At 42.1% G+C, this 24184-nt stretch overlaps 1 protein-coding gene across 1 annotated transcript in view; it reads right to left on the bottom strand.

Annotated features, from left to right (window-relative positions):
• LOC123498786 overlaps positions 1-17778 on the bottom strand; it is a 53207-nt gene extending 35429 nt beyond the window's left edge. Inside the window, exons 1-3 of the mRNA XM_045246211.1 lie at positions 17676-17778; positions 13914-14155; positions 8641-9120 (exon numbers count right to left, since the gene is read on the bottom strand). Coding sequence (XP_045102146.1) covers positions 8641-9120; positions 13914-14155; positions 17676-17778 — 825 coding nt within the window. The remainder of the gene's footprint in view (positions 1-8640; positions 9121-13913; positions 14156-17675) is intronic.
• Positions 17779-24184: the final 6406 nt, after the last annotated feature.

Raw genomic sequence — 24184 nt, 5'->3', positions numbered from 1 at the left:
AGGTGAACAGGGGCTACACGTGAAAGGAGACACATCCAAATATCTCCACCCGGCCGGGGAATCGAACCCCGGTCCTCTGGCTTGTGTGTGTGTGTGTGTGTGTGTGTGTGTGTGTGTGTGTGTGTGTGTGTGTGTGTGTGTGTGTTTATGTTTGTATTTGTGTGCTTTTTACTGGTTGGGGAGAAAAACGAGTTTGGTGGATGCATGAGTGCTTTCATATATAGTGCCTACTACATGAAGATGACTGAGTCTCGTGTTTTTCAGCATAATTTTTAAACGGCCTTCCATTAAAGAAAGGTATATCTAGAAAAATATAAACAACCAAACTTTTCACTCTTCTCTAAATAACTTAATACTTTGATAAATAGGTAAATATTCAAAGATGTAATTAATTTATAGCTAGAAATAAAAATAAAAGATCTGGATAATTTTTCGTCAGATATAATACCGATGCTCTTATAGGATTGTAAACATGTAGGGATCTTCATTACGTGCGACTATTATTCAGAATACCGTTACTGTGTATTGGATGTAACGTCTTGTAATGAATCCACTTTTATATGAGTGAGCCAGTGGGAGCCTCGCGGCGGGCTGGCAGAAGGCGACACAGACGTTCTCGTCCTCGCTGCTCCGGCCAATCATTTTCCTGGCAACACATCAGAGGAGGCATCCCCTCTTCGTGTCACACTTCTAAGATCTCAATCACCATCAGCAGTGCAGATCAAAGAACCCAATCATTATCAACACCACAAATTAGGCAATCCATTTACGATAACACGTCGGAAAGGAGGCACTCGCAGCACCTGTACAGATTACCTCTCGTTTGCTCTTCCTTCCGATCACTTAATGGAATGTGTGGTCACGTTTGTTATTAAATTAGGTGTGTCAAACTTTCTTTTCTTTTTTTTACTTTACATATATTTTTATTTTCATTGATTTATTCGATAACTGCTTGCTTATTTAGTGACAAAATACTTAGAATACTCATATATATCCCATAAGTTTTGTATTGTTAATGATTTTGTGATAAGCAAAGTCATAAGCAGTTAACAATTTTATATTACTGATGATAACAAAAATAATGATGATGACAATAGGTAATCTAAACTTTAAAAGTGAAAGATGAATAGAATAAAAAATAAACGCAAAAACATCTATGGCTTCATGTCCAATGGCGTGCTTTGCGATAAGAAGGCTCCCAAGGCAGCAGTAATTAGGCGGCGTCACCTGAGGACTCGCCGGTGCGTTGCTGCTGAGCCTCTAAACCTGCCCCTTATCGACACTTTTCCTAGATATGGCAGCGCAGCGAGGGTTTGTTTAGCTGCCTGGGATTGTGCGCCTTGGGTTTGAGGAGCCCGATGCGGGTCTCTGCAGCTCCAGGAGGGTGTGAAGTGCGGGTACGCCGGCGCTTATCTCGCTCTGCTGCTCCTAATTAGAGAGAGAGTGAGCGAGACGTCGTTTGGGTAGTGGTTGGCGCTGGCTCAGACCGCCATCTTAGAAGAAATCTCGTGTAATTTAAAGTTCATTTTCGATATCAAGCAAGCCCTAGAGTTTTCATCAATTTTCCTTTGTTTCCACTTGTAATTAGTAATAAACCACACCACTGTCTTAAAAAGCTTATCTTATTCGCATTTTTAATGGTGATATGGAAGAACATGTTTTTGTAAATTTTCATGGGTTCTCTAATGAGGTTGTGAACGAATGGAATAGGTTGGCGTGACATCTCATTAGCGCAAACACTCTGAACAGCCTTAAGCGCAGGTTAGTCAAATACATGAACGAGGAAGGCTGCATGGAGGCGGGAGGCTGCCGTGGAGGTCTTTTGCAGTTATCTTTATTCGTACATAGCGATTACGCCACAGAATATGTCGGTATGTCAAGAACCAATCACGTAATACCCTCTGTAACGACCTGCCTTCTCGCATCATATACAACACTTGCTTACTGATGGACGATGGACGAGAATATTTAACTCTGGAAGTAACAACGAGGGAGAGTTCTGTGTTTTATTCAGAGTGCCCCTTAGGCCTGCTGTTCTTCGCTCCCCTTCTCCATCCTTATCCATATCCTCCTCCTCTTCTCTCTCTTTCGTATCTTCCTCCTCCGCTTTCTATGTGCCGTCGCTCCTTGTTCGTCTTCATTACCAGACGTGGAGTCAGAACTACGGTTATTCTAGTTATTTAAATTAATATGAATGAATGTAAATCTTATAAGAGCCGAAGATTTATCTGACTTTGAGTATTATTGATACTCATAAATCTTTAGATTGCAGTGCACCATATTTTCAGTTTTCACCTCGTATTTTCCCGCCACATTAAATATAAAGAAATTAAACATTCAAAGACGTCTCAAGAAAAAGAAACGACCAAAGAAGATACGTGGATATGAGATGTAGTGATGACGATAAGATAAACGGAACGAGAAATGCAATACGGATAAAAATGCAGTAAAGGAGGGAGGAAGCGAGGAAGGAAAGACAGAAGGAGGGAGAGAGGGAGGCGGCAGGGCGGTCCAGAGGGAAGGGAACCGCTGCATCGAGAGGGGAAAACAAGAGACTGTCGTCCACATCAATCATCGACGTGTCATTTGGACTCAGAATAAAGTATCGGTTATCGGGTGTGCTATCGGAATATTAAGGGGGCGCAAAAAGAGGAATGGCCCAGGCTGGTGAGACGCCAGCCCAGCAGAGTGCGACAAGCGTTAGAGAACCGTCGCCTGGAAGAGCTCCTGGCATGTGCTGAAGGCCGCATCACGCTATTAAAAGCACCAAGTTTATCCCAAAGCCCCACGTGGCTGGCTCCCCAATAGTCTGCTTCAGGAGCCGCTTACATCTCGGTGTCAATCTGTCTTTCCCCTCTGAATATTGACGTCGCCTAGCGGGATGACCTTGAGAGTGGTGGGCCTTGAAGTCTTCTGGTGCTGAGGAGCTTTCATGAACGTCAGGGAGTTTTACAGGAGTCACTGAACCCCACGCGCCCGTCCCAGTCACCAGCAGAAATGAGAATGGTGTAATTCTTAATAGTGTGGTGACAAACTCTTTTTGCTGCCTTAGAATACTCAGAGGTTAATGGCACACGGAATTCACCTGCCCATATTATATTATAGGCTACCCTGATTTTTTCTGTCGCTGTATTCTTCTTTAATACGTGTATTAGGTGTCTGTCTATAATTTACAGGCAGGGATTGAAACAAGATTATCGAGAAAAGGTAAAACTGAGTTGCGAAAATGTTTCATGTATGTCTTTTACATTATTTACGGCAATTTTTATGTGCTCGCAGTGGTTTCTGATTTTATTATTCACTTCGCTGCCTGTTGTTTTAATCAAAAGATGAAAAAACAATGAGTTATATATTTTTTTCCGTAGCAATAAAAGGTAAGAAATTGCTATTGTCAACCGGGAAAATACAGGTGAAATTTCATAAAATCTTGAGAGACATCACACACACACACACACACACACACACACACACACACACACACACACACACACACACACACACACACACACACACACACACACACACACACACACACACACACACACACAAGCGCACCGGAAGGGATGGGGATAGGAGGCTGATGGGGAAGAGTGGACAGGGGAGGAGAGGACAAGGGGGACAGAGGACGGCGAAGGAGCGTCAGGGTGTACATCAATATATTCCCAGACTCTCCCGGCTCTCTGTACCTTCCATTACATGTAGAACTCCTGGCTGAAATATTGAACGAATATTTGGTGACATGAAGCTAACTTTATTATTCACACTCAGTCAATGGTTTATTTTGGCCACAACACTGCAGGCACGCAAGTTTGTATTGACGGCCAAATTTAACAGTTGAAAGGAATAGGCGCAGTAAGAGTTAATGGGTTTATCATTTTGCCGTCCATTCTCGTTAAGCAGCGGGATAGGTTAGCCACGGTGCACATTTTTCCATTCACGTCCAGGCTGCGATGAGTGAGGCCTCCCTTGTCGCAGGTAGACACGTAAATAGGGAAGTAGATGCTGCAAATTGCAAGGCCTAATCATTCATAGCTTTTATTAATACATTTATTTCGAGTCTATTTCAGATATCAGTTGCTGTCTATTTGAATTTTTATCCTGTTCTATAATTTTGTATGGCTAATAAATTATCGGCTTTTGAGTGCTCGTTGTCACAGGCATATGCTCGGCGCTGAGTGGACGCGAAATGTTGAGTATGAAAAGTGTGGATCTACAGGTGTAATTCTGAGGCAATGAAGCACGTGTCATTAAACTTGCATTCAATGAGACGATAGTAAAGGTATTTAATGATTCTTGTTGGGCATGAAAAGTGTGAATGTTAAGGTGTAATTTGCAGCCAGCGAAGCACGTGTCGTTAAACTTGCACTCAGTGATGTGGTAGTAAAGGTATTTAAAGATCATCGCTCGGCCAGGGAGTTTTTGGGTTGCATTCAATGAGGCAGAGGTACAGGCTTTAATGAGAACCGTCGCGCACAGGTAACAAAAGTGTGATCGGCGCCCACGTACAGAGCCGACTAAATGGTATATATTTTGCCACTCTGGGCCACTTTTTCCACGAGGTTTACTGTCTTTTCTGACTTCATTTTGTATTGGTATATATAAATGACTCATGGTTTTCAGTATTTTTTTCCTTCCATTTTTGGCCTTTCTCATTATTTTTATATCATACACATGTATGACAACGTTCTTATGGGTACAGTTGTTGAAATATTTGTGAGATATGAATTAGTGAGTTGAATTATGAAAGATGTGTTGAAAAATCTAATATTCGAAGTGCAGGAAATCAGTGATAATTGCTGGGATAAAAGACGTTATGGTTTTCGGCTCTGAGGGATAAATTTTACCCACCATTCTTTGCTTGTCTGGCGAATGTTTTATATTACTTACATTTGCTTCAGTTCCTTCCTTTATCACAAATCCTTCCCTCACTTTCACTCCGTTGTAATATTAATGGAGCAACAGTTACAGGTAAAACTAGTGTGCACTTGTGCAGCCGGAGTGGAAAGAAAATAATAACTTGGTCATCCCCGGATTTTACATAAGGTTTTGATATAATATTTCAAAGTTAATATAGTAGTAACTTCGAAGCAATGAAGGGCACTGACAATAATATCTGACTTCACTACTCCAATACTTGCACTTGTAAACGATACTCCAGTAAGATGGCAGCCGAAAAATTGGTAGTATGCTGAAACAAATTTAAAGGCAAGGGGGAGAGTAAAACAAGTGCGAGTGACCACAAAACCTCCCGCCCCCACCACTTCTCGTAGCACGAGCACAACTACACAGGGGTCGGCCGGCGGGGCGAGAAAAAGGGTGCGCTTTCATTTAGGCGAACGCTCCCCTTGGGCTGCTGCGACAAGAGGCGGTGCTGTTTCTGGACGCTGCATCCCGCGCTGGACAAAGGCACCGTAGGCTACATGGGATATTTATGCCCCCGAGATCACCTCTTCTCTTTGCACGTGTTCAGACCCTCCTGTCCCGGCCATCATAACAGCCGACCATACACGTGGAAATACAAACACTGGTATACCTACGCACTTACATATATTCGTACACACACTAATCAGAATTACTTATCAATATTGTAGGTGAAAATTAGACTGCATTTGTAAATTTTTATTTGCTTGAGTGTTTGCTTCTTTATTTATGCTTGATCAATTTCCTGTCTAATTAAGTAAAAGTAATTACTTTGAGAGTATAATATGTTTATTCTGTATGTATGTTAATATGTTAATAACTGAAAGATTACAAAAGAGGGTCACCAATTAAGTGTATTATGTAGCAGAAATATTGTTTTCCCGTTTATTTGTGAAATGCAAATAGGTTCTGATATCACATTTTTGTTATCTTGGTCAGAAAGCGGTAGGTGGCTAGTGTGAACTTGAGGGGACGAAATGAGGGCCGATGCATCAACACGGAGCGCTTCAAGTTGTTGAGTAGAAATTGCTAAAAAAAAATAATGTAGCTACTGCTTTTTGTACCTTGATTTGGAGAGTAGGAATATATATATATATATATATATATATATATATATATATATATATATATATATATATATATATATATATACTGAAAGTGATCTCGGTGCGTGGCAACGCTGTCGGGGCGAATGCATTTATGAAAATGTAAAAGCGAAGTGCAGATATATAATACATATATTCTTTAATTTGCCTGAGTAGAATGTGGAGGCGACTTACACCGTATTGTGAACATAACGATTCTGCACCTTCACAAATGCCTTTCTTTGCCTGCAGAAATATGCATCGTGTACACTTCAATGGGAATTACTGAGCAAGGAAGATATCATATTTCATTCATGTTTCTGTTCACCACTTGCGGCGACGATGGTAAGTAGTCTTTTTGCTTTGTTCTGTTTTAGAAACAATAGTGATGGATGACTGATGCGGTTCTTTCATTACCTAAATCTTGGGTTTCTTTGCAACAGGCAAAATTTCTTGTTTGAATTGATATTGTGGAGGATCCAGCAGTTCCACTTACCTATCTATCATTTAGCATTGCTACAGTCATGTCTGCATTCGTAATGGGAAAGATTACTATTCTTGAAGTAGTAATGAAAATAACGATATTTGTAACAGTAGTGATAATAATAATAGTAACAACAACAAGAGTAATAATAATAATAATAATAATAATAATAATAATAATAATAATAATAATGATAATAATAGTAGTAGTAGTACTAGTTGTAGTAATACCTAATATCTAATAATAATAGTAATAATGATAATAATAATGATAATAGTAATAATAATAATAATAATAATAATAATAATAATAATAATAATAATGATAATCTTAATAATTATGATAATTGTAATAATAATCATGATAATAATAATGATAATGATAATAGTAATAATAATAATAATAATAATAATAATAATAATAATAATAATAATAATAATGATAACAATAATAATTATAATAATAATAATGACAATAATAATGATAATAATAATAATAGTAATAATAATAATAATAATAATAATAATAATAATAATAATAATAATAGTAATAATAATGATAAAAATAATAACAACAATAATGATAATTATAATAATAGTAATAAAAATTATAATAATATAACTAGATAAAAATATTAATGATAATAATGATAATTATAATAATAATAATAATAATAATAATAATAATAATAATAATAATGATGATAATAATAGCAGCAGCAGCAGCAGCAGTAGTAGTAGTAGTAGTAGTAGTAGTAGTAGTAGTAGTAGTAGTAGTAATAATAATGATAATAATAATGATAATAACAATGATAATAACAGTGAAGTTAATAAAAATTATTATAGTAATAACAGTAATAGTAGTAGTAGTGGTAGTAGTAGTAGTAGTAGTAGTAGTAGTAGTAGTAGTAATAGTAATGATAATAACAAGGATGATAACAGTGAAGTTAATAGAAATTATTACAGTAATAACAATAGTAGTAGTAGTTGTAATAGTAGTAGTAGTAGTAGTAGTAGTAGTAGTAGTAGTAGTAGTAGTAGTAGTAATAATAGTGATAATAACAAGGATAATAACAGTGAAGTTAATAGAAATTATTATAGTAATAACAATAGTAGTAGTAGTAGTAGTAGTAGTAGTAGTAGTAGTAATAATAATGATAATAATAATAATAAAAATAATAATAATAATAATAGTAATAATAATAATAATAATAATGATAATAATAATGATAATAATAACATTAATGTTAACAATATTAATTAAGAAACATGAAGAGTACGAGTTTAGAAATAGATTATCAGATAAAGTTTGAAGTTAAATATGTCAATAGCTGATGTTATGCGAACAAGTCAGAGGAGCATTGGGTGAAGCGCTCATGATGCCTGCCAGTTAAGGCTTGAAAAAGACGGAAAACCCGGCTGACAGTGAGGCAAGGCGTGAGGCCGCCGCGGCCCTAACGAGCGGCAGGACAGGCCGTCGCTCCGGGAAAAATACCCCCGAACCTTTTGTCTCTTTTGTGAAGAGGAGCCATTATCTGACGCACATGATAGATGGCGAACACTCACGTTAGCTCCTGTCCAATTACGTGAAATATCAGATTACCTTCGACCAGTAATGGATTACATCACGAAAGAATGCCTCGGCCGTTTATCATTGGTGATACATGCGCCTATTAACCCGGTATGGATTTCTCAGCGGATGTTATTGATTCTACTTCACCTAGCTGCGATCTCGAGTTGGTGCTCGCGATGAAGTGGTCAGCGCGGCCTAGCTGCCTCACTAAACAACTGACGGCACTCAAAGAAACTGAAGCAGAATTTGCAATTTTAAAGATAACTTCTTTGTCATTTCAGATGGCAGTAATTGGGATTCCGACGATTGATTAAAGAGGTCTGCTTAAAGTATGGTGCTTCATTCACCAGCCGTGTGCTGACAAGGCCCCGCGCTGCGTCTGGTCGTTTATGTGTCTTTGAAAAATACACTATCTCCTCCAACTTCATAATGCCACTCAATAACTAATGGCAGGATGTAACTGACCACAGTAGATTTAAACTGAATGATCCACGGAAAATTTATTACATACGCAATAGGTAATATGTATACATAATTTTTTTTTTTAACTGGAAAATGATGTTTTTGTTGATAACATACCTGACTGTATGAGAAACCTGCATGTCTAATATGGCTGCTGTCCAGCGCTGCGTCCCGCCCGGCACCGCCCCGACCACACTCAGGAGGAAACTGGTCAAAGTTCTTGGTGGTTGCGGCCGGCAGCCAAGGGGCTGTGAGGGAACCACGACGGGGCCCAGGCCGATCAAGGTGTAAAAAGTAAGCTACCCATTGCCCAGCTGAGGCAATGCAGATGAATCTAGTGACCAATGGAGAATTTTTAGCTGCCCGGACCGAGGACACAATAGGGAACAAAGCTGCTGTAGCCTCCTGAGAGCGGGGGTGACTTTTTGCCAGGCCGGGCGACGCGGCCGGCGCTGGCACCCAATGCAGGCGCGGCCAGTGCGGACGGCAATGCAGCTGAGGCGACTGACCACGGGAAGGGGAACGTGCGAGAAGGACAATACTCTTACAATGCACTTGGGAATATGCAACGGCAAGGTAATTTTTTGTCACGGCCTCCTGTCATATGAAGGATGCGGCCTGACCACTGCAGGTAGGGGGGCCCCTGCATTGTTGGGAGGAGGGACACGCTCATCCCGCCGCCGACCGCGCCAGTCCCTGCATCCCTCCGTCAACGGGAAAGGCCTTACACCATAGGACAGCTGACTGTATACCTAAGAAGGCCACCTGAATTTTCTGCTTATCCGGCTCAACAAGATTACCAGTAGCGTGAGTGTTGGAGAAGCCTCTTGTTGGTGACAGAGGCATGGGAGTTTGGTAGGTCCGTCTTTCACCACTCTGAAAGAAGGAGATGGCGATAGGCTGAGTCTCTCTTCTTCCTTCTAGCCAGCGACATACTTGTCCTGTACTTATGGTTACCGCACCTATTATGTCATATACCATCAAAATTGTGAAAGCCATCCCCTTTCACACACACACACACACACACACACACACACACACACACACACACACACACACACACACACACACACACACACACACACACACACACACGGTAGCTCAGTAGTTAGAGCGCTGGCTTCACAAGCCAGAGGACCGGGGTTCGATTCTCCGGCCGAGTGGAGATATTTGGGTGTGTCTTCTTTCACGTGTAGCCCCTGTTCACCTAGCAGTGAGTAGGTACGGGATGTAAATCGAGGAGTTGTGACCTTGTTGTCCCGGTGTGTGCCTGGTCTCAGGCCTATCCGAAGATCGGAAATAATGAGCTCTGAGCTCGTTCCGTAGGGTAACGTCTGGCTGTCTCGTCAGAGACTGCAGCATATCAAACAGTGAAACACACACACACACACACACACACACACACACACACACACACACACACACACACACACACGCGCGCGCGAACAATATGCTATAGGTTTAATAAGCTCTCTGTTAAGTAAATTTATGAAAATAGAATAATATACTACATAAAAGGTCAACCAGGATATTATCATTTTTCATAAATTTGTATATAATTTTTGTGATATTTGAATGTAAGTGAATATAATAACCCAAGTTAGAATTGTTATCTCAAGTATTAGACATTATAGATTTTACCTCTTTGTTAATGTAAGGGCAATACTTCCGTAAACGTGAACTTTTGTTCGCATGTAAATATGCACAAAATCTGTGTCGTAGCATATATGTGAGCTTGCTTGTGTAAGTGAATTTTTGTATTGTCCCTGAGAAAAGAAGCAATAAAACACACACACACAAAAAAAAAAAAAAAAAATCTAGGGAGTACCTCAACAGATAAAATCACAACGTATCTCACAAACAAAACAAGCAAAAAAACCTTGGCCTCGGTAAAAACGCATTCGTTAATTACGAGCGGAACATCAGCTTTAACTTTGACACATTTAGCTCTGGAAAAATTCCCTTCCATTTAAATTCAACAAGTAAAGTTGCACCCGAGCGGCGCATTTAGCGTGAGCTCCGCGTACTACAAATGATTAAATTAAAGGCAATATGAGAGTTATTTCCGCGCTTCGATTCAATTAGCGGGGAAAATAATAACTTTGTTCATTTTGACCAGAAAAAAAAAAGACTTAATTTGTCTGCCTCGAGCACCGTGATGGTTTTTGTACAAATCCGGGACACCGATTGCCTCTGCTGGACTGCCGGTGTGCGTGTGTACCCTTGTTTGTTTGTTTGTTTGTTTTGCTTGTCTGTTTGTTTGTTTGTTTGTTTGTTTGTTTGTTTGTTTGTTTGTTTTTTGTTTGTTTGTTGTGTGTGTGTGTGTGTGTGTGTGTGTGTGTGTGTGAGTGTGTGAGTGTGTGAGTGTGTGTGCTTGCGCTTGTATGTCTTTCAGTATCCTGTGTATGTTCTATATATATATATATATATATATATATATATATATATATATATATATATATATATATATATATATATATATATATATATATATATCGACACTATTTCATATTTCAGTTTTCACAGAGTGCAGAAATTCCAGTCAGGTGGCCAGCCAGGCAGAGAGAGAGAGAGAGAGAGAGAGAGAGAGAGAGAGAGAGAGAGAGAGGGAGGACAGTGGTAAAAGCGAAAAGGGTTACAAAAAAATTCAGATAGCTTTCCCCCCATCGTGCCTGCACACCCTCACACGCCCTCACCCCCCGCAAAGGCAGAGAGGGGACGTAGTACTCCACTTTCATTCATGTCTATACCATCGATACTCTATGAATGGACATTTTGTTTACAAACACTAGGATCTCACGCTGGGGTGTGCTGGCGTTCTTGACTCATGGCAGGCGAATTAAAGGGAGACCAACTAGTGATTCTTTTGTGTGTGTGTGTGTGTGTGTGTGTGTGTGTGTGTGTGTGTGTGTGTGTGTGTGTGTGTGTGTGTGTGTGTGTGTGTGTGTGTGTGTCTACAGTCGCTGTTGGTCCGCTGGCTAAAACACGGCTTTCTATTTTTGCAGCGCGAGCTCACAGTATTACTTTTTGAACAAACAGCTTTAAGTTCGCAGGGGGACGAAGGTTACTCTTTGTTGCTACGTTTTGGAGAGGAGGAGGAGGTGATGGTAGTGGTGGTGATGGTGGTGGTGACGTTTTGTTGCCAGGATGGGTTTTGGAAATTTGTTTATGCTCTCTCTGACCAAGATTTCTACTTTTATTCGTATTTTTGCTCTTGCTCTTCGTGTTATCTGCCTTGTTCTAGTTTTTTATGCTTTTTGCTGTTATTGTTTTCTTCTTTAGTTGCTTAATTTCTAAATCCTTTTTTTTCTTCTTCTTCTTCTTCTTCTTCTTCTTCTTCTTCTTCTTCTTCTTCTTCTTCTTCTTCTTCTTCTTCTTCTTCTTCTTCTTCTTCTCCTCCTCCTCCTCCTCCTCCTCCTCCTCCTCCTCCTCCTCCTCCTCCTCCTCCTCCTCCTCCTCCTCCTCCTCCTCCTCCTCCTCCTCCTCCTCCGAGTAAGTCTTTCGTCTCTTCCTCTATCTTTAACTTTTTTCTGTCTAGAAAATGCAAGATAGAAACCTAACTATTGAAAGAATATAACAGCACAATACAACCACCGTCACCACCATCACCACCACGTCACGACACCAGTACCAACATAGCGATTAGCGATCTTAGCAACAGAGCAGCGCGATATATGAACTTCTACACATACGAGTCAACGTTCCTGTCTATTAAGGGCTTATAAAGAAAACAACATACGCAGACTAGCGACTAAACAGACAACGAATTAAGTATGAAAATAGATGAATCAGTAAATCGGGTCAGTTGCTAAGTAAATAAATCAAGTGAATAAATAAAAGCGTAGAAACAAATAAACGAATGAATTGAGCAGCGTAGCAACAGAGTGGAACGAGTAAAAATGTTTTCTGACAATAAACATGAAAGGGAAGCCGACCACTATTTTTAAAAGTCGCCTTAAAGGGGAGAGAACACGAACACGCCTGCAGTATTTATGTCTGGCCTAGTTTTATCCAGTCTGGCCTCGTGCTGCTGTTGTTGCTGTTGTTGCTGCTAAAAATAGAGTGTCACCAAGTTTATCTTCACTCTTTTTTTCGGCAAAACGGCAGCAGCAGGCAGGGGAGTGAGTGCTATTGGGCTGCACGCCGCGGAGGGAGGCAGTGAGGGAGGGAAGCACGTGGAGGGAAGGGACTTGTGTTTTCGTGTGTGTGTGTGTGTGTGTGTGTGTGTGTGTGTGTGTGTGTGTGTGTGTGTGTGTGTTCACTTCCTTTTACTTACTTATTTGTGATACTCCATTTTCATTTCATTACGTGGTGCACCAGACTTTGTTTTCCTTCGTTTTCATAGAGGACTTTTTATGAGTTAGTTTTCCGCTTGGATCTTGTATCGTATGTGGTAAGTTGATGCAGTGAAAAATATTATACAAATGTTGTGTTTATATTTGTGATAAAATACTGACAATATAATACTGACAATATAATATCAAACAATGACACGTTTTTAACATCAATTTGATATTTCTTGTAGGAGGAGTATCAGTAGAAGGATGTAGGCGAGAACGTTAATGAAGAATACATTTACAAGCAGTGCCGGCATTGTTGGAATATACTGTCAATTGTCCAGCACCGCGACTCTTCTCAATGAACCTTGATGGAATGTGAGAGGGAAACAAAAAGGCTGCCGGTACACTCAAGCTGAGCCGAGGCCAGTTCTGCCGCGACAGTCATCCTTCTATTCCATTTAACTTTCCTTTGAACACCTTTAATACATAACCACTGGTGCGAGGGACGTGTATCTGTTCACCGAGGCGTAATGCATTTGAATTAGCCAGTGTGTTTTGTCCCCATTTTTCTCTGCATACGAAAGTAGATGTGTTCTGATTTTGGCTTAAATTTGCACCCGATTACGCGGAGCGAGGCGGCGCGGTGCGGGCTCGGCCAGGTCAGCCGAAAATTAAAATGTTTTCGTGTTTATCACAGCTGCTTTGTACCAACACTCGCGGGTGTATTTTTTCTGAACCGTCGGTGTTACGGAATAGCGGGCGATTACACAGCCTGACTTGTAGCAACAAAAAAGAAATAAACATTGCGGACTCTCGATGGTTTGCGGTTCATGCATTCTCTACTCGCTCTAAATTTTCAGGAAAATCTCTCTTTGTTCCAGACTAAAACTTTTCCTAAGGTTATTGTTACTTTATAGTGAAGTATATTAATTTATAGATACGCAGTGGAAGTGGAGGAAAAAAAATAAAGGAATGTAATGCATTAGTCTCAAACAAACACTCGTCCTGGAGTGTGGTGATGAAGGTGCGGTGAATCTAAACGTGTATCGGCAAACCATTTTTTTCTCTCGGCTTGGAGCTGACAGGTGATCACTTACCGTGTGACTTTACTTCGCTCTCTAAAAATATTAGCGTTAGGGAAGAGCAGGAGTGAGAGTGGAAGGGGTGGATGGAAGCTTGACTGAAGGGTGAGGGAGAATAAGTTGACCATAGGCAGGTCGTTCCCGGGGGTGTGGGGTGGCGGCCGCGTGTGACCATATAGATAAAGGAGGGGTGAGCGATGACTGGCGACGGCTGAAGGGTCGGGGTTTTGACCGTGGGCACGGGTGCAGGGCCGCTGGTGTCACGGTGCCCTAAAACAATGCAGGGGATCCAGGGAGCACCAGAATCCCTAGGGGGATACACACAGCTGACCTCACCACCCTGGGAGCCTGCTTTTATTCCCTATGCAAGCGGAAGAATAGACACAAGAGAATATAGATTTTCCCTCAGTCTGAAAGAGGTAACTACATCCGAGCATGAATCACATCGTTTATTATTCAAAAGGAAGGTCAGGATTGTCCTAGCTGATTATGTGCATAAAATTGTGAAGTTATTTATTAAAGATTATGGTTGGTAATCTGTTGTTGTCACCTTCTGGATTGTCGGGATTAAAAACATTAAAAGCCGCATTCTACTGTGCAAAAAAAAAAAAAAAAAAAAAAAAAATCACTACCAACATTGCAAAGCTTTAATATTTTTCTCTCGCCAGAAGTTCACACTTTAAACTTTTCTGCTGAAATCCTCTATTAACTTGGAAATTAAACATGTGTATATGTAGCATTATATTATAAAAATAAAGGTGAACGGATGTGACTATTTACTCCTTTTTTTTTTCTTGTGCCAAACGCGTTGAATGTGGAACAAATGATATCATAGTTGGGAACAGTCAGTAACAATAGTCTGCCTCTGTTTTCGAGGTGGGACGGTAGGGTAAAATAGCATAATCGTATATTATATTACTGGACAAGAGACAGGTATACTCTCTCTCTCTCTCTCTCTCTCTCTCTCTCTCTCTCTCTCTCTCTCTCTCTCTCTCTCTCTCTCTCTCTCTCTCTCTCTCTCTCTCTCTCTCTCTCTCTCTTATTCGGCTGCTCATATCTTCTTACATATATTGTGTTACTTTGGTTATCCACAACGCTCCAAGCTCCCCCTTGTCTCCTCTCCACACCTTGAATACCTCCTGACTAGCCACGTACACTACACCTCCTGACCCTTCCCTTCAATCGCCAATATCCCGAGCCAGTCTCTTCTTTCTCTCGTTCCCTCACGCCCTCACCCTTCCCCCAACTTGACCTTGCCAGCGATCGGTGTCCCCCAAACAAAACTCCCCTAACATAGCTTGCCTCACACACTGACCCAGCCTCTCCCACTATCCATCTCTCTCCTGCACCTTCCCTAAACTCCCACAAACCCTCCCTTCCACACACACACAATCCAGCGTCCCACACCTCATAGCTTTCCCTCACTCTCCTCCTCCTCCTCCTCCTCCTCCTCCTGCTGCTGCTGCTGCTGCTGCTGCTGCAGTTCTTGTTGTTGTTCATTCTGTGTTGCTGGTACTTCTGTTATTTCTCCTTTTATTACTGCTTTTGCTGTTACTACTACTACTACTACTACTACTACTACTACTACTACTACTACTACTACTACTACTACTACTACTACTACTGTGTTTATTTCAACATAAGTGTTTTCAGTGTTTTTTTATTTTATATTTCTGCTCTTCTTGTTGTGTTGTTTCTAATTCCCTTCTTCCCTTAATCTTGCTTCCAGTAATGTCATTGTTATTGTCCTCGTCATCATCGTCTCCCACGTCATTCGTTCGTAACTTTTCTCCATGCCTTAAATTTCCTTCTTCTTTCGCCTCGTCTTCCTGCTTTTCATACTGCCTTTCACCTCGCCATCCTGCTCCTACACGTTATCCTGTCTCTAGTTAATTATCTTATTTATCCCGCTCTTTCTCTTCTTTGAGAAATCTTTGTCTCTCTCATCTTTCTCCTCCTCGTTCTCCACATTGCCTTCATTTTCATACTCGTCCCCGTTCACCCCCTCGTCCTTTTCCTCGCCCTCGTCATAATCATTCTCGTCGTTCTCCTTTTCCACCTACTCCTGTTTCTGACACACACTCACGTGCCACCCCTGTTCACCCTGACAGAGCGTCTTTGTTGAAGGGCACAGCATCAGGCGAAATTAAATATTTGGCATTATATCTGCCTTAAAACCTGTGGCTTTGATTGTTAATGAAGAACGGGAGGCTGGGAGCTGTTGGAGGGCTGTGACTCTTCCGTAGTGTGAGGTTTATAATGAATTTCTCCCGCTTTACGCTGCTAGAGAGAGTGAGAGGTCTACCTGTTTCCTTCTTTTTCCTTCCCATGGTGACCGTCAGAGAGAGAGAGAGAGAGAGAGAGAGAGAGAGAGAGAGAGAGAGAGAGAGAGAGAGACTTAGATATTTCACTAACACATGGAGACATATTGAATAGATTAGTTACATTGCTCGTGGGCCTTCAGATTGCGTGTAGTGAGAGACAAAAACTCCCTTGGTAACTTCTGATGTTTGTACTTTCAACAGAGGTCCATTGGCTCTGCTCCTGACATGATGTTTTGCCGTGAACACTGACGCAATGACACAGAGGACGAGGGAGGGAGATGGTGATAATGGTAGTAGCAATTTCTAAGTAAAAATGATGAAGGTTGTATGATGCAGTGATGGTGAAAGCACTTGTGTATCGGGAAAATGTTACTTGCTCTTGTGCTCTTCAAGAAACATCCATTATCTGTATCAGCACGTTGCCATCACTTGTCTATGAGAGTTGCATGAATATACTGTACAGTGAATGCCTGCACAGTCCCTCTCAGGAAGATATATGTCTGTTCAACCTCCAAGTATATGTCCTAGAGTGAAAGTGGCAAGTTGTAATATTAATTTATTATTTGTATTGGTATTAGTCGTAGATAAGTAGTACTAGTAGTAGTAGTAGTAGTAGAAGTAGAAGTAGTGGTAGCAGTAGTAGACCCCGCCATCAGCTACATTTCGCTTCTCACAGTGCAACATTTAAGTATTTATCCTCGACAATCGCCTAAGTACATTCCTCACGGCTGTGATCACTGCGTAATTGTTTGAATCATTATCACGTTCGCTCTGTACCTGCGTGGACCGCCATTTTTATCCAGGGCAGGACACTGAGAGACGCTGCGGAGAATGAGAAGATAGAACGTCTGCTTGTTGTGTGGCGGACAATGCAGTTTTAGAAGAGGGCTCAAGTTTAGAGATACGTAGCTGACACTGAATTATATTATGTTCGCTGTTCTTCACGTTTGAGTTATATTTGTTCGCACATCGTGTTTAGGAGGGTTAGGATGAAATTGTGTTGTCTAATCATATTAAGTAATCTTGCAATATTACCTGGCAATCCTGCAAAATTGATATTAATGTTAAACACAGCTGAATCCCAGCAGCATTAGGGCCCAGCCTCCGTTGTAGCCATGCAGCAATATTCAGCAGTCTTATACGGTCTACAATCTCACAATGAAATCCGCGAATCATTGAATACAGGGAGTAGCAGCCGAGCATTCTGGCGGCGACGTCTGTGCTGGTTCCGGACCGACGGGGCGGCGGGACAACCTGCTGCTGCTGTTGCTGCTGCTGCTATTGCTGCTACCTCTGCCTCTGACCACCACGCCGGATTTTTGCCTCAAGGAATACATCACTTCTTTGACAATCTCTCTCTCTCTCTCTCTCTCTCTCTCTCTCTCTCTCTCTCTCACCGTAGCAATGAAAAAGTGTGTGGAAAAATTTTCGTTCCATTGGTGCCTTTTAGAGTTATTTATGATTACACGGTGGCGGTGGGCAGTTGGCGGCGGCAGCGGCGAGGGTGCTGATGACGGCAGATGTAGCTGATGAGGGGATGGTGGCCGGCACGGGGAAGGTATAAACCATCTCACCCACTTAGTGTTTCTATTATTTTCCTCGGCCAGTGTCTCCACCTGCGGAGTGAGGTAAATCTTCACTTTAATCCTGGTAATCTGGGGTCCGCTCGGCCACGCTCACGCTCGGATTAAAGCTTGAGTAAAGGTGACTACAATCAGCCAATTAGATCACGTCCTGAATTTTTAACCCGCCATTCAAAGCGCTGCACGACCTCTCATCTGGTTACTACGAATTCCCAGCTGAAACATTCTTAATTGCCCTAACGCTAGTGTTCCTCGCGCTCCCTCTCGCTCTCTTTCTCCCTTGTCGCCCTGCTTGACTTGACGGAAGAGTGATTGTTCTTACTTCGCATCTCCCCGGCGACCCCTGGGCCCTTCCTTCCCCGTGCGTCCTCTCCTGCAGCGGCGGCGAAGAAGCGTCTAGGTGCCACTAATTAGATCGAGATCAATCTGTGCAGCATTTAGGGTAATTGTGACCAAATGGCTAATTTTCCAGAATGAGAAGGTCCTCATTGACGTGTGTAAAAAGCGAGCGGGCCGCGAGCACCAGCCATCACGGGGATAATAAGGACGTAATGACCCACGATAATACGCGCCTAATACTTGTATTATCTCACGCGGGTTGATAAGTGCGGAGTGTACCATTTGTTTTTGCTGGATTATTGTGTTGTGTAGTGGTGGTGGAGGAAACCAGCACGTCACGGTAGTCGGTGTAGTTATTCTGTTGTCTTTGGTGGTATTTTTGCGTGGTCACAATAGACTATTAGAGTGATTGCACTAAGACACATGGAACCTGGAAAGTCCTCCGAAAGTTGTGTCAACCACTATGTAATATTATAAACTAGCAGTCGTATATCTCCGCTGAAGGAGCGTATTGGTTGTAGAGAGATTGTGTTGTAGTGGCCGAGCACTGTTGTATTATTTTCTGGGTAAGACTGAGGAATGCTCCAGGGGAAGATGGAGACGATAGCACGTTGTTCTTAGCTAAACAGTTGACTTTCTAATGCTGAAGATCGGTGTCGTATTGTTATATTAAGGTGGTGAAGATGTTGCCAGTGGACTTACAGACAGAACAAAAAAATGATCGGAAATAAGATATAAATGTCGTTGCAAAATATTAATGATCGCACAGCGTGGCAGGACGAATGAGGAAGATTCACAGGCAGAATCTATCTCACAACAAAGAAATATTCAAAACTTGCCTAAACTTGCGCGAAGCAGGGAATGAAAGAGCAAGAATTGAATAAAGATGAAGAACGCATTGGAAGAATACAAATGAACTTCAAGTGAAATTTCATGCAACGGTGTTGATTATATTTCCAATTGAAAAAGAAGAAAGTGGTGGTAAAGGAATTGCTGTCGGAGTGAAGAATTCAGGAATAAAAGGGAGAAAGAGAAGGGCGTGATGAAAGAGGCAAGACGATGTGGTGCAGGACGGAGGAGGAGGCGGTGTGACAAGTGGTGAGAGGGAGAGCAAAAATAAGATGTGGAGGGTGTGTGCAAGTATGAGCGAAGGCGACAGGCGAGGGGAGGCGAGCGGGAAAGCACCGAGGACGAAAGAGAGGGGCCGAGGGACGGATGAAGAGGGAGGACGAGAGGAAGGAAGGCAGAGAGAGAGAGAGAGAGAGAGAGAGAGAGAGAGAGAGAGAGAGAGCGGTGGTGGGAGAGCGGGTGGGAGAGGAACGGGAGGACTGGAGGGAGGGAGGATAAAGCCGGACACGAGACGGCTGGGGCCCCTCTGGGCTGGTCTTCCAGGCGCTCTCCACCTCTTCGATCCAGCGCCGCCATTTTGTAAGCTCAGACAAGAGATTTGGAATGTCAGAAATCTTAATTTACATTTAAGAAAGCAGCGTCTTCCCAAGCTATCGCTTTCTTCAACCAAGTCTTTTCGCTGCGACTTTGAGGCACTGTAGGAAAAACATATATCATTGAATTAAATCTGATTATCGCTTAATTACCTGTCACTTTTGATTAATTAGGGCATTTCTGGGTCTGAAGGAGGGCCGTGCGCAGTCTCGGCGAGTGGTGCAGCCCTCGGCAGGCCAGCGTGCCGGCACCGGAATCCTGGGCCCTGCCTGCCTCGCTCCTTCATAACTCATCAAAAGACGGCTCTAATTTACTCTCCTGATTGGCGATATGTATAAGGTTCTCTTTTGCACTTTAATGTATTCCTCTCGGGCTGAAGCGTTTTATCTCATGCCAGTAATTTACATACGTGTTGCTGGTAAGTGATCAGAGTCCAGAGAATATTACTGGTCACGATTTCATTACACGATTTCTCTTTTCTTATCTACCTTTCTGATCTACCTTGATCGCATTATATTTTGGGGCAAAACGTTCTTATAATCTCTTTTTTTTTCCAGCTATCTTCTCTGTGGTTACACGATGGCATGTCATGAGCGTGTATATATCTATCACTAATTTTTAGCAGGAACTTTGATAAGCCACACCAGAACACGACCTAAAGTTAATCGAAGTTGGTCACTGAATTTCAAGTATCGCGTCATCAGCTTCTCGGGATATCTCTGACCTTCACCGATACTATCTTTTCCTATTTTATTTTCTCTTTTCTTTTTCCATTATCTCTGCTGCTGTCTGATCCATGTTTTTTTTTCATTCATCATATTCTTGGGGATCGTCTAATTATTTATTTTTTTCGACCTCAAAATCTCTCTTTCTTGTATAATAACTCTAACTTTTATGCTTTCCTTTACGACTGAAAAAAATGTGAGCAAAAGAAAAAAAAAAAAAAAGAGAGGCTGCAGGGAGGCATCAGACGTCCTCGCAGCAGTCCTACATGATAAAACACACCACTCCCCAATGACTCGGCAAAAACAAAATATAAAAAATTCAATATGGGAATAATAACTGTGAACATTTTTCTAATTATTTTCATCCCACGTATTCACGATAACTAATTCCTTCTCATAATCTTATCTTATTCGGGAACAACTACCTGTAACTCTTCACCATTATGCCTTGAGATAATATTTAGCACCAGTGTGGGAATGACAACAAGGATGGGCTGCTATGATGGGAGCATTAACATCGGAGCGTGTGCGTGAGAGCATCAGCAGTGTCAGCTTGAGTGGCGTGGGTGGGTAGGGGGCCGAGATTCAAACGGAGAGTACGAGGAAGCCTGAAGTGCTTGAACGAAAGGAGGAACAAGAGAGAAGCAGTAGTAGAGTGGCAGTATTTGAGTATCAGCATCGGCGCGTCAAGATGGGAAGAATATCAGGAAGTATCAGTGAAGTATCAGTGAAGAGTATCAACACATATAGTTTCGAGTACTGGAGTGTCAAAGTAGAATTATTAACATTTAGTAAGGGAATAGTATCAGGAGGGAGTTTTGTATTGGAGGAGAGGGTGTGGGAGGGTCTGTATCTGTATGGTATTGTCTTGCTGGGGTGTCAGCGTGAAGGGTCAGCGTGGCGGTGGCGACAATGAGTGAGTGACAGCACGGGGGCATCAGCGTGGTACTGTCAGCATGAGGAGTTAGCAATGGGTGGTATGTAAGGGAATGGCAGAGTCAGTTATGAGTGTTCCAAGAGAGAGAGAGAGAGAGAGAGAGAGAGAGAGAGAGAGAGAGAGAGAGAGACGTACAACGGACTTAGAGAAAGGGTACCTACTTGCTGGTAGGGAGTACGAGGGTAGTGGGAGGAGGAGGAGGAGGAGGAGGAGGAGGAGGAGGAGGAGGAGGAGGAGGAGGAGGCGCCAATGGTCACTGCCGAGAAACACTGCTTCAGAAGGCGACTCTCTCTCTCTCTCTCTCTCTCTCTCTCTCTCTCTCTCTCTCTCTCTCTCTCTCTCTCTCTGTACGCTACGAAGAAGGCCTCACTTGGGAATAAGGCAAGGCGAGGCTGGCTACCGGAGGAGAAAGACAAGTAAGGAACAGCAAGGCAGCGAGGAAGCAAGCAAGCAAGGAAGGAAGGACTTTGAAGAGTTTGCCCGGCACGAGATAAGTTCTCATCTCCAATACTACTATATGAGACGATCATATTATTACGTTTCTCTGGTGCGGGTCGCTCAGAGGTTTGTTTACTTGCTGACTTTCCGAACCAGGCTGCCAGAAGGAAGGAAAGTCCACCCACCACCACCACCACCACCACCAGTGCCACCTCGACCACCACCTTGCCCCGTGCTCGTACTAGCGGCCTCCTCTTCTCAAGATCATCTTTTCCTTCACATTAATGGCGCTACAGGACGCTTGCTATTCACTATACGCAAGCTAAATTTCTGCTATGTGCAATTCCCACTTGAGGAGAGAGAGAGAGAGAGAGAGAGAGAGAGAGAGAGGAGACGGAGACAGAGAGTACCATGACGTCACAGCAGCGGCGTGGCGGCATTGGCTGAGGTGCGGAGATGGGCGGGGCTATGCATAACTAGCAGCGAGGCACCTTGAGTCGTTGCCGGTGCCGCCCACAAGCCTTCACCTCGAAGCTTCTCGCCTCCTCCTTCTCCTCCACCTCCTCCCCTACTACCTTCCTCCTCCTCCTCCTGCTCCATGTTTACCAGTCTACGCTGCCGGGAACATTACACTTGCTTCTCGTTGGTACATCTTTGCTTTTTAATAGTCAAAGAAAATACTTATCCTGCACAGACTCACTTGACTAGTAAAAAAAAAAAAAAAAAAGATATTTTATGTGATATAGTTAGAATAGCAAACGAACGACAATAAAACCGCTGCGTAGATTTTAACTTTGCTCCCTTATAATGTTCCCTCAGCAGCGGACGACTCCACCAACCCCGTCCCTTCTTCCTCTCTCTCTTTCTGTTAACCTCCCTCCCCTGCCTCCCATCCTTTCCCTTCCCTGCCTCCTCCTTACTTCCCTGCTTCACTCACTCACTCCTCCTCTCCCTCTTCCCTCTCACAAGGCCTACCCTCGACATCAACAGTCTCTTAACGTGTAGGTTCCTGACTTTGTGGCGTGGATGAAGTTTGGTTTTTCCTTGCTGTCTTGTCATGAGTGTCGCCTGTGTGTGTGTGTGTGTGTGTGTGTGTGTGTGTGTGTGTGTGTGTGTGTGTGTGTGTGTGTGTGTGTGTTGGAGGGTGTTTGTTGAATTAAATTTGTAACGAGTTAATCATAATCTCATAAATGTAATTTTCTGAGTAGGTCTAGCAATGAAAATAAGCTTACTATAATTATTACGTCGTATCATTTAAACCAGCAGACGAATAATAATAATAATAATAATAATAATAACAATGATAATAATAATGAACCAACCGCCTAAAAAAAAAATGTTCCATTACCTCAAATTCAGGATGACTTGCATTTGCCAACTTGTCCTGAAATATTCTTAAACTTATGCCCTATTATACTTCTTCCTCATACATAACATTCCTTAAACATATTTTATTCAATCCCAGTATCCTCTCTTAAATACAATGTCATTCTTTCGCTAGGAAGTTGCTCATCATCTCTTCCCACTCACCCATATGTCTCCTCGCACCTCCCATTTTTCCCTCCCCCTTGCCAGCCTCCCCGTCCTCCTCCAACCTTCCACCACCTGCAGATGACATGAAATATGATTACCTGCGCTCATCACTTCACCTTCAGTGGAGCCACGAGACTTCCTGTCATCATTACTACTTCAGATGGACGTTCCGTATAAGACTGATAAGTTTGGAATGAGAGAGAGAGAGAGAGAGAGAGAGAGAGAGAGAGAGAGAGAGAGAGAGAGAGAGAGAGAGAGAGAGAGAGAGAGAGAGAGAGAGAGAGAGAGAGAGAGAGAGTGTGTGTGTGTGTGTGTGTGTGTGTGTGTGTGTGTGTGTGTGTAAGAGGAAGACATTTGAATCTCCTTGTGACGTGTGTTCCTAAGGGGGCTGTACTAAGGCAGCCTGAATCGGATCAACACCTTGACAGACCATAAACGTGAGGTCCAGACGTCTATAGAAGCAAATTTGGAGTTTTCTTTGCCAGTATACAGACATTTTTTTTTTTTATACCTATACATATAATGCATGCAATATGTGCACTTGAAGGGAATACTTTATGATTTCATAGGCTGAGTGAATTGTGTGGTCTCTGTTTATGTATCACAATTAATTAATGACTGGATTTATTTTTATTTGAAGCATTATTGAAATATGTAAATGTTTTTCCCATATATTACCATTTTTGTGATTCTTTTCTTTGTGTTTCCTTGTTTATCTTTATATATCGGATTGATGGTGTTTTCATATCAAGAATAATTTTGTAGATGTTCTTAACAAAATGAATTCAATGGAAACAACAACAAAAATCTGACTTTCAAAATCTGTCTGACTGGAAAAGTGAAATGCAGGACTTATCTTTAATACTTCCAAGTCTCATCCCAAAGGTTCCCGTAGCATTATGTAGTTAACAACGTATACATGAATACATTTCCCTACATCTCTACCATCGCATGTGTATGTGTTTCATTTTCATGTA

This window comes from Portunus trituberculatus, chromosome 48, assembly GCF_017591435.1.
Source record: "Portunus trituberculatus isolate SZX2019 chromosome 48, ASM1759143v1, whole genome shotgun sequence".
NCBI classification, from domain to species: Eukaryota; Metazoa; Arthropoda; class Malacostraca; order Decapoda; family Portunidae; genus Portunus; species Portunus trituberculatus.
The sequence above is the reverse complement of the archived record's forward strand: the minus strand, read 5'-3'. Positions and strand labels throughout refer to the sequence as shown.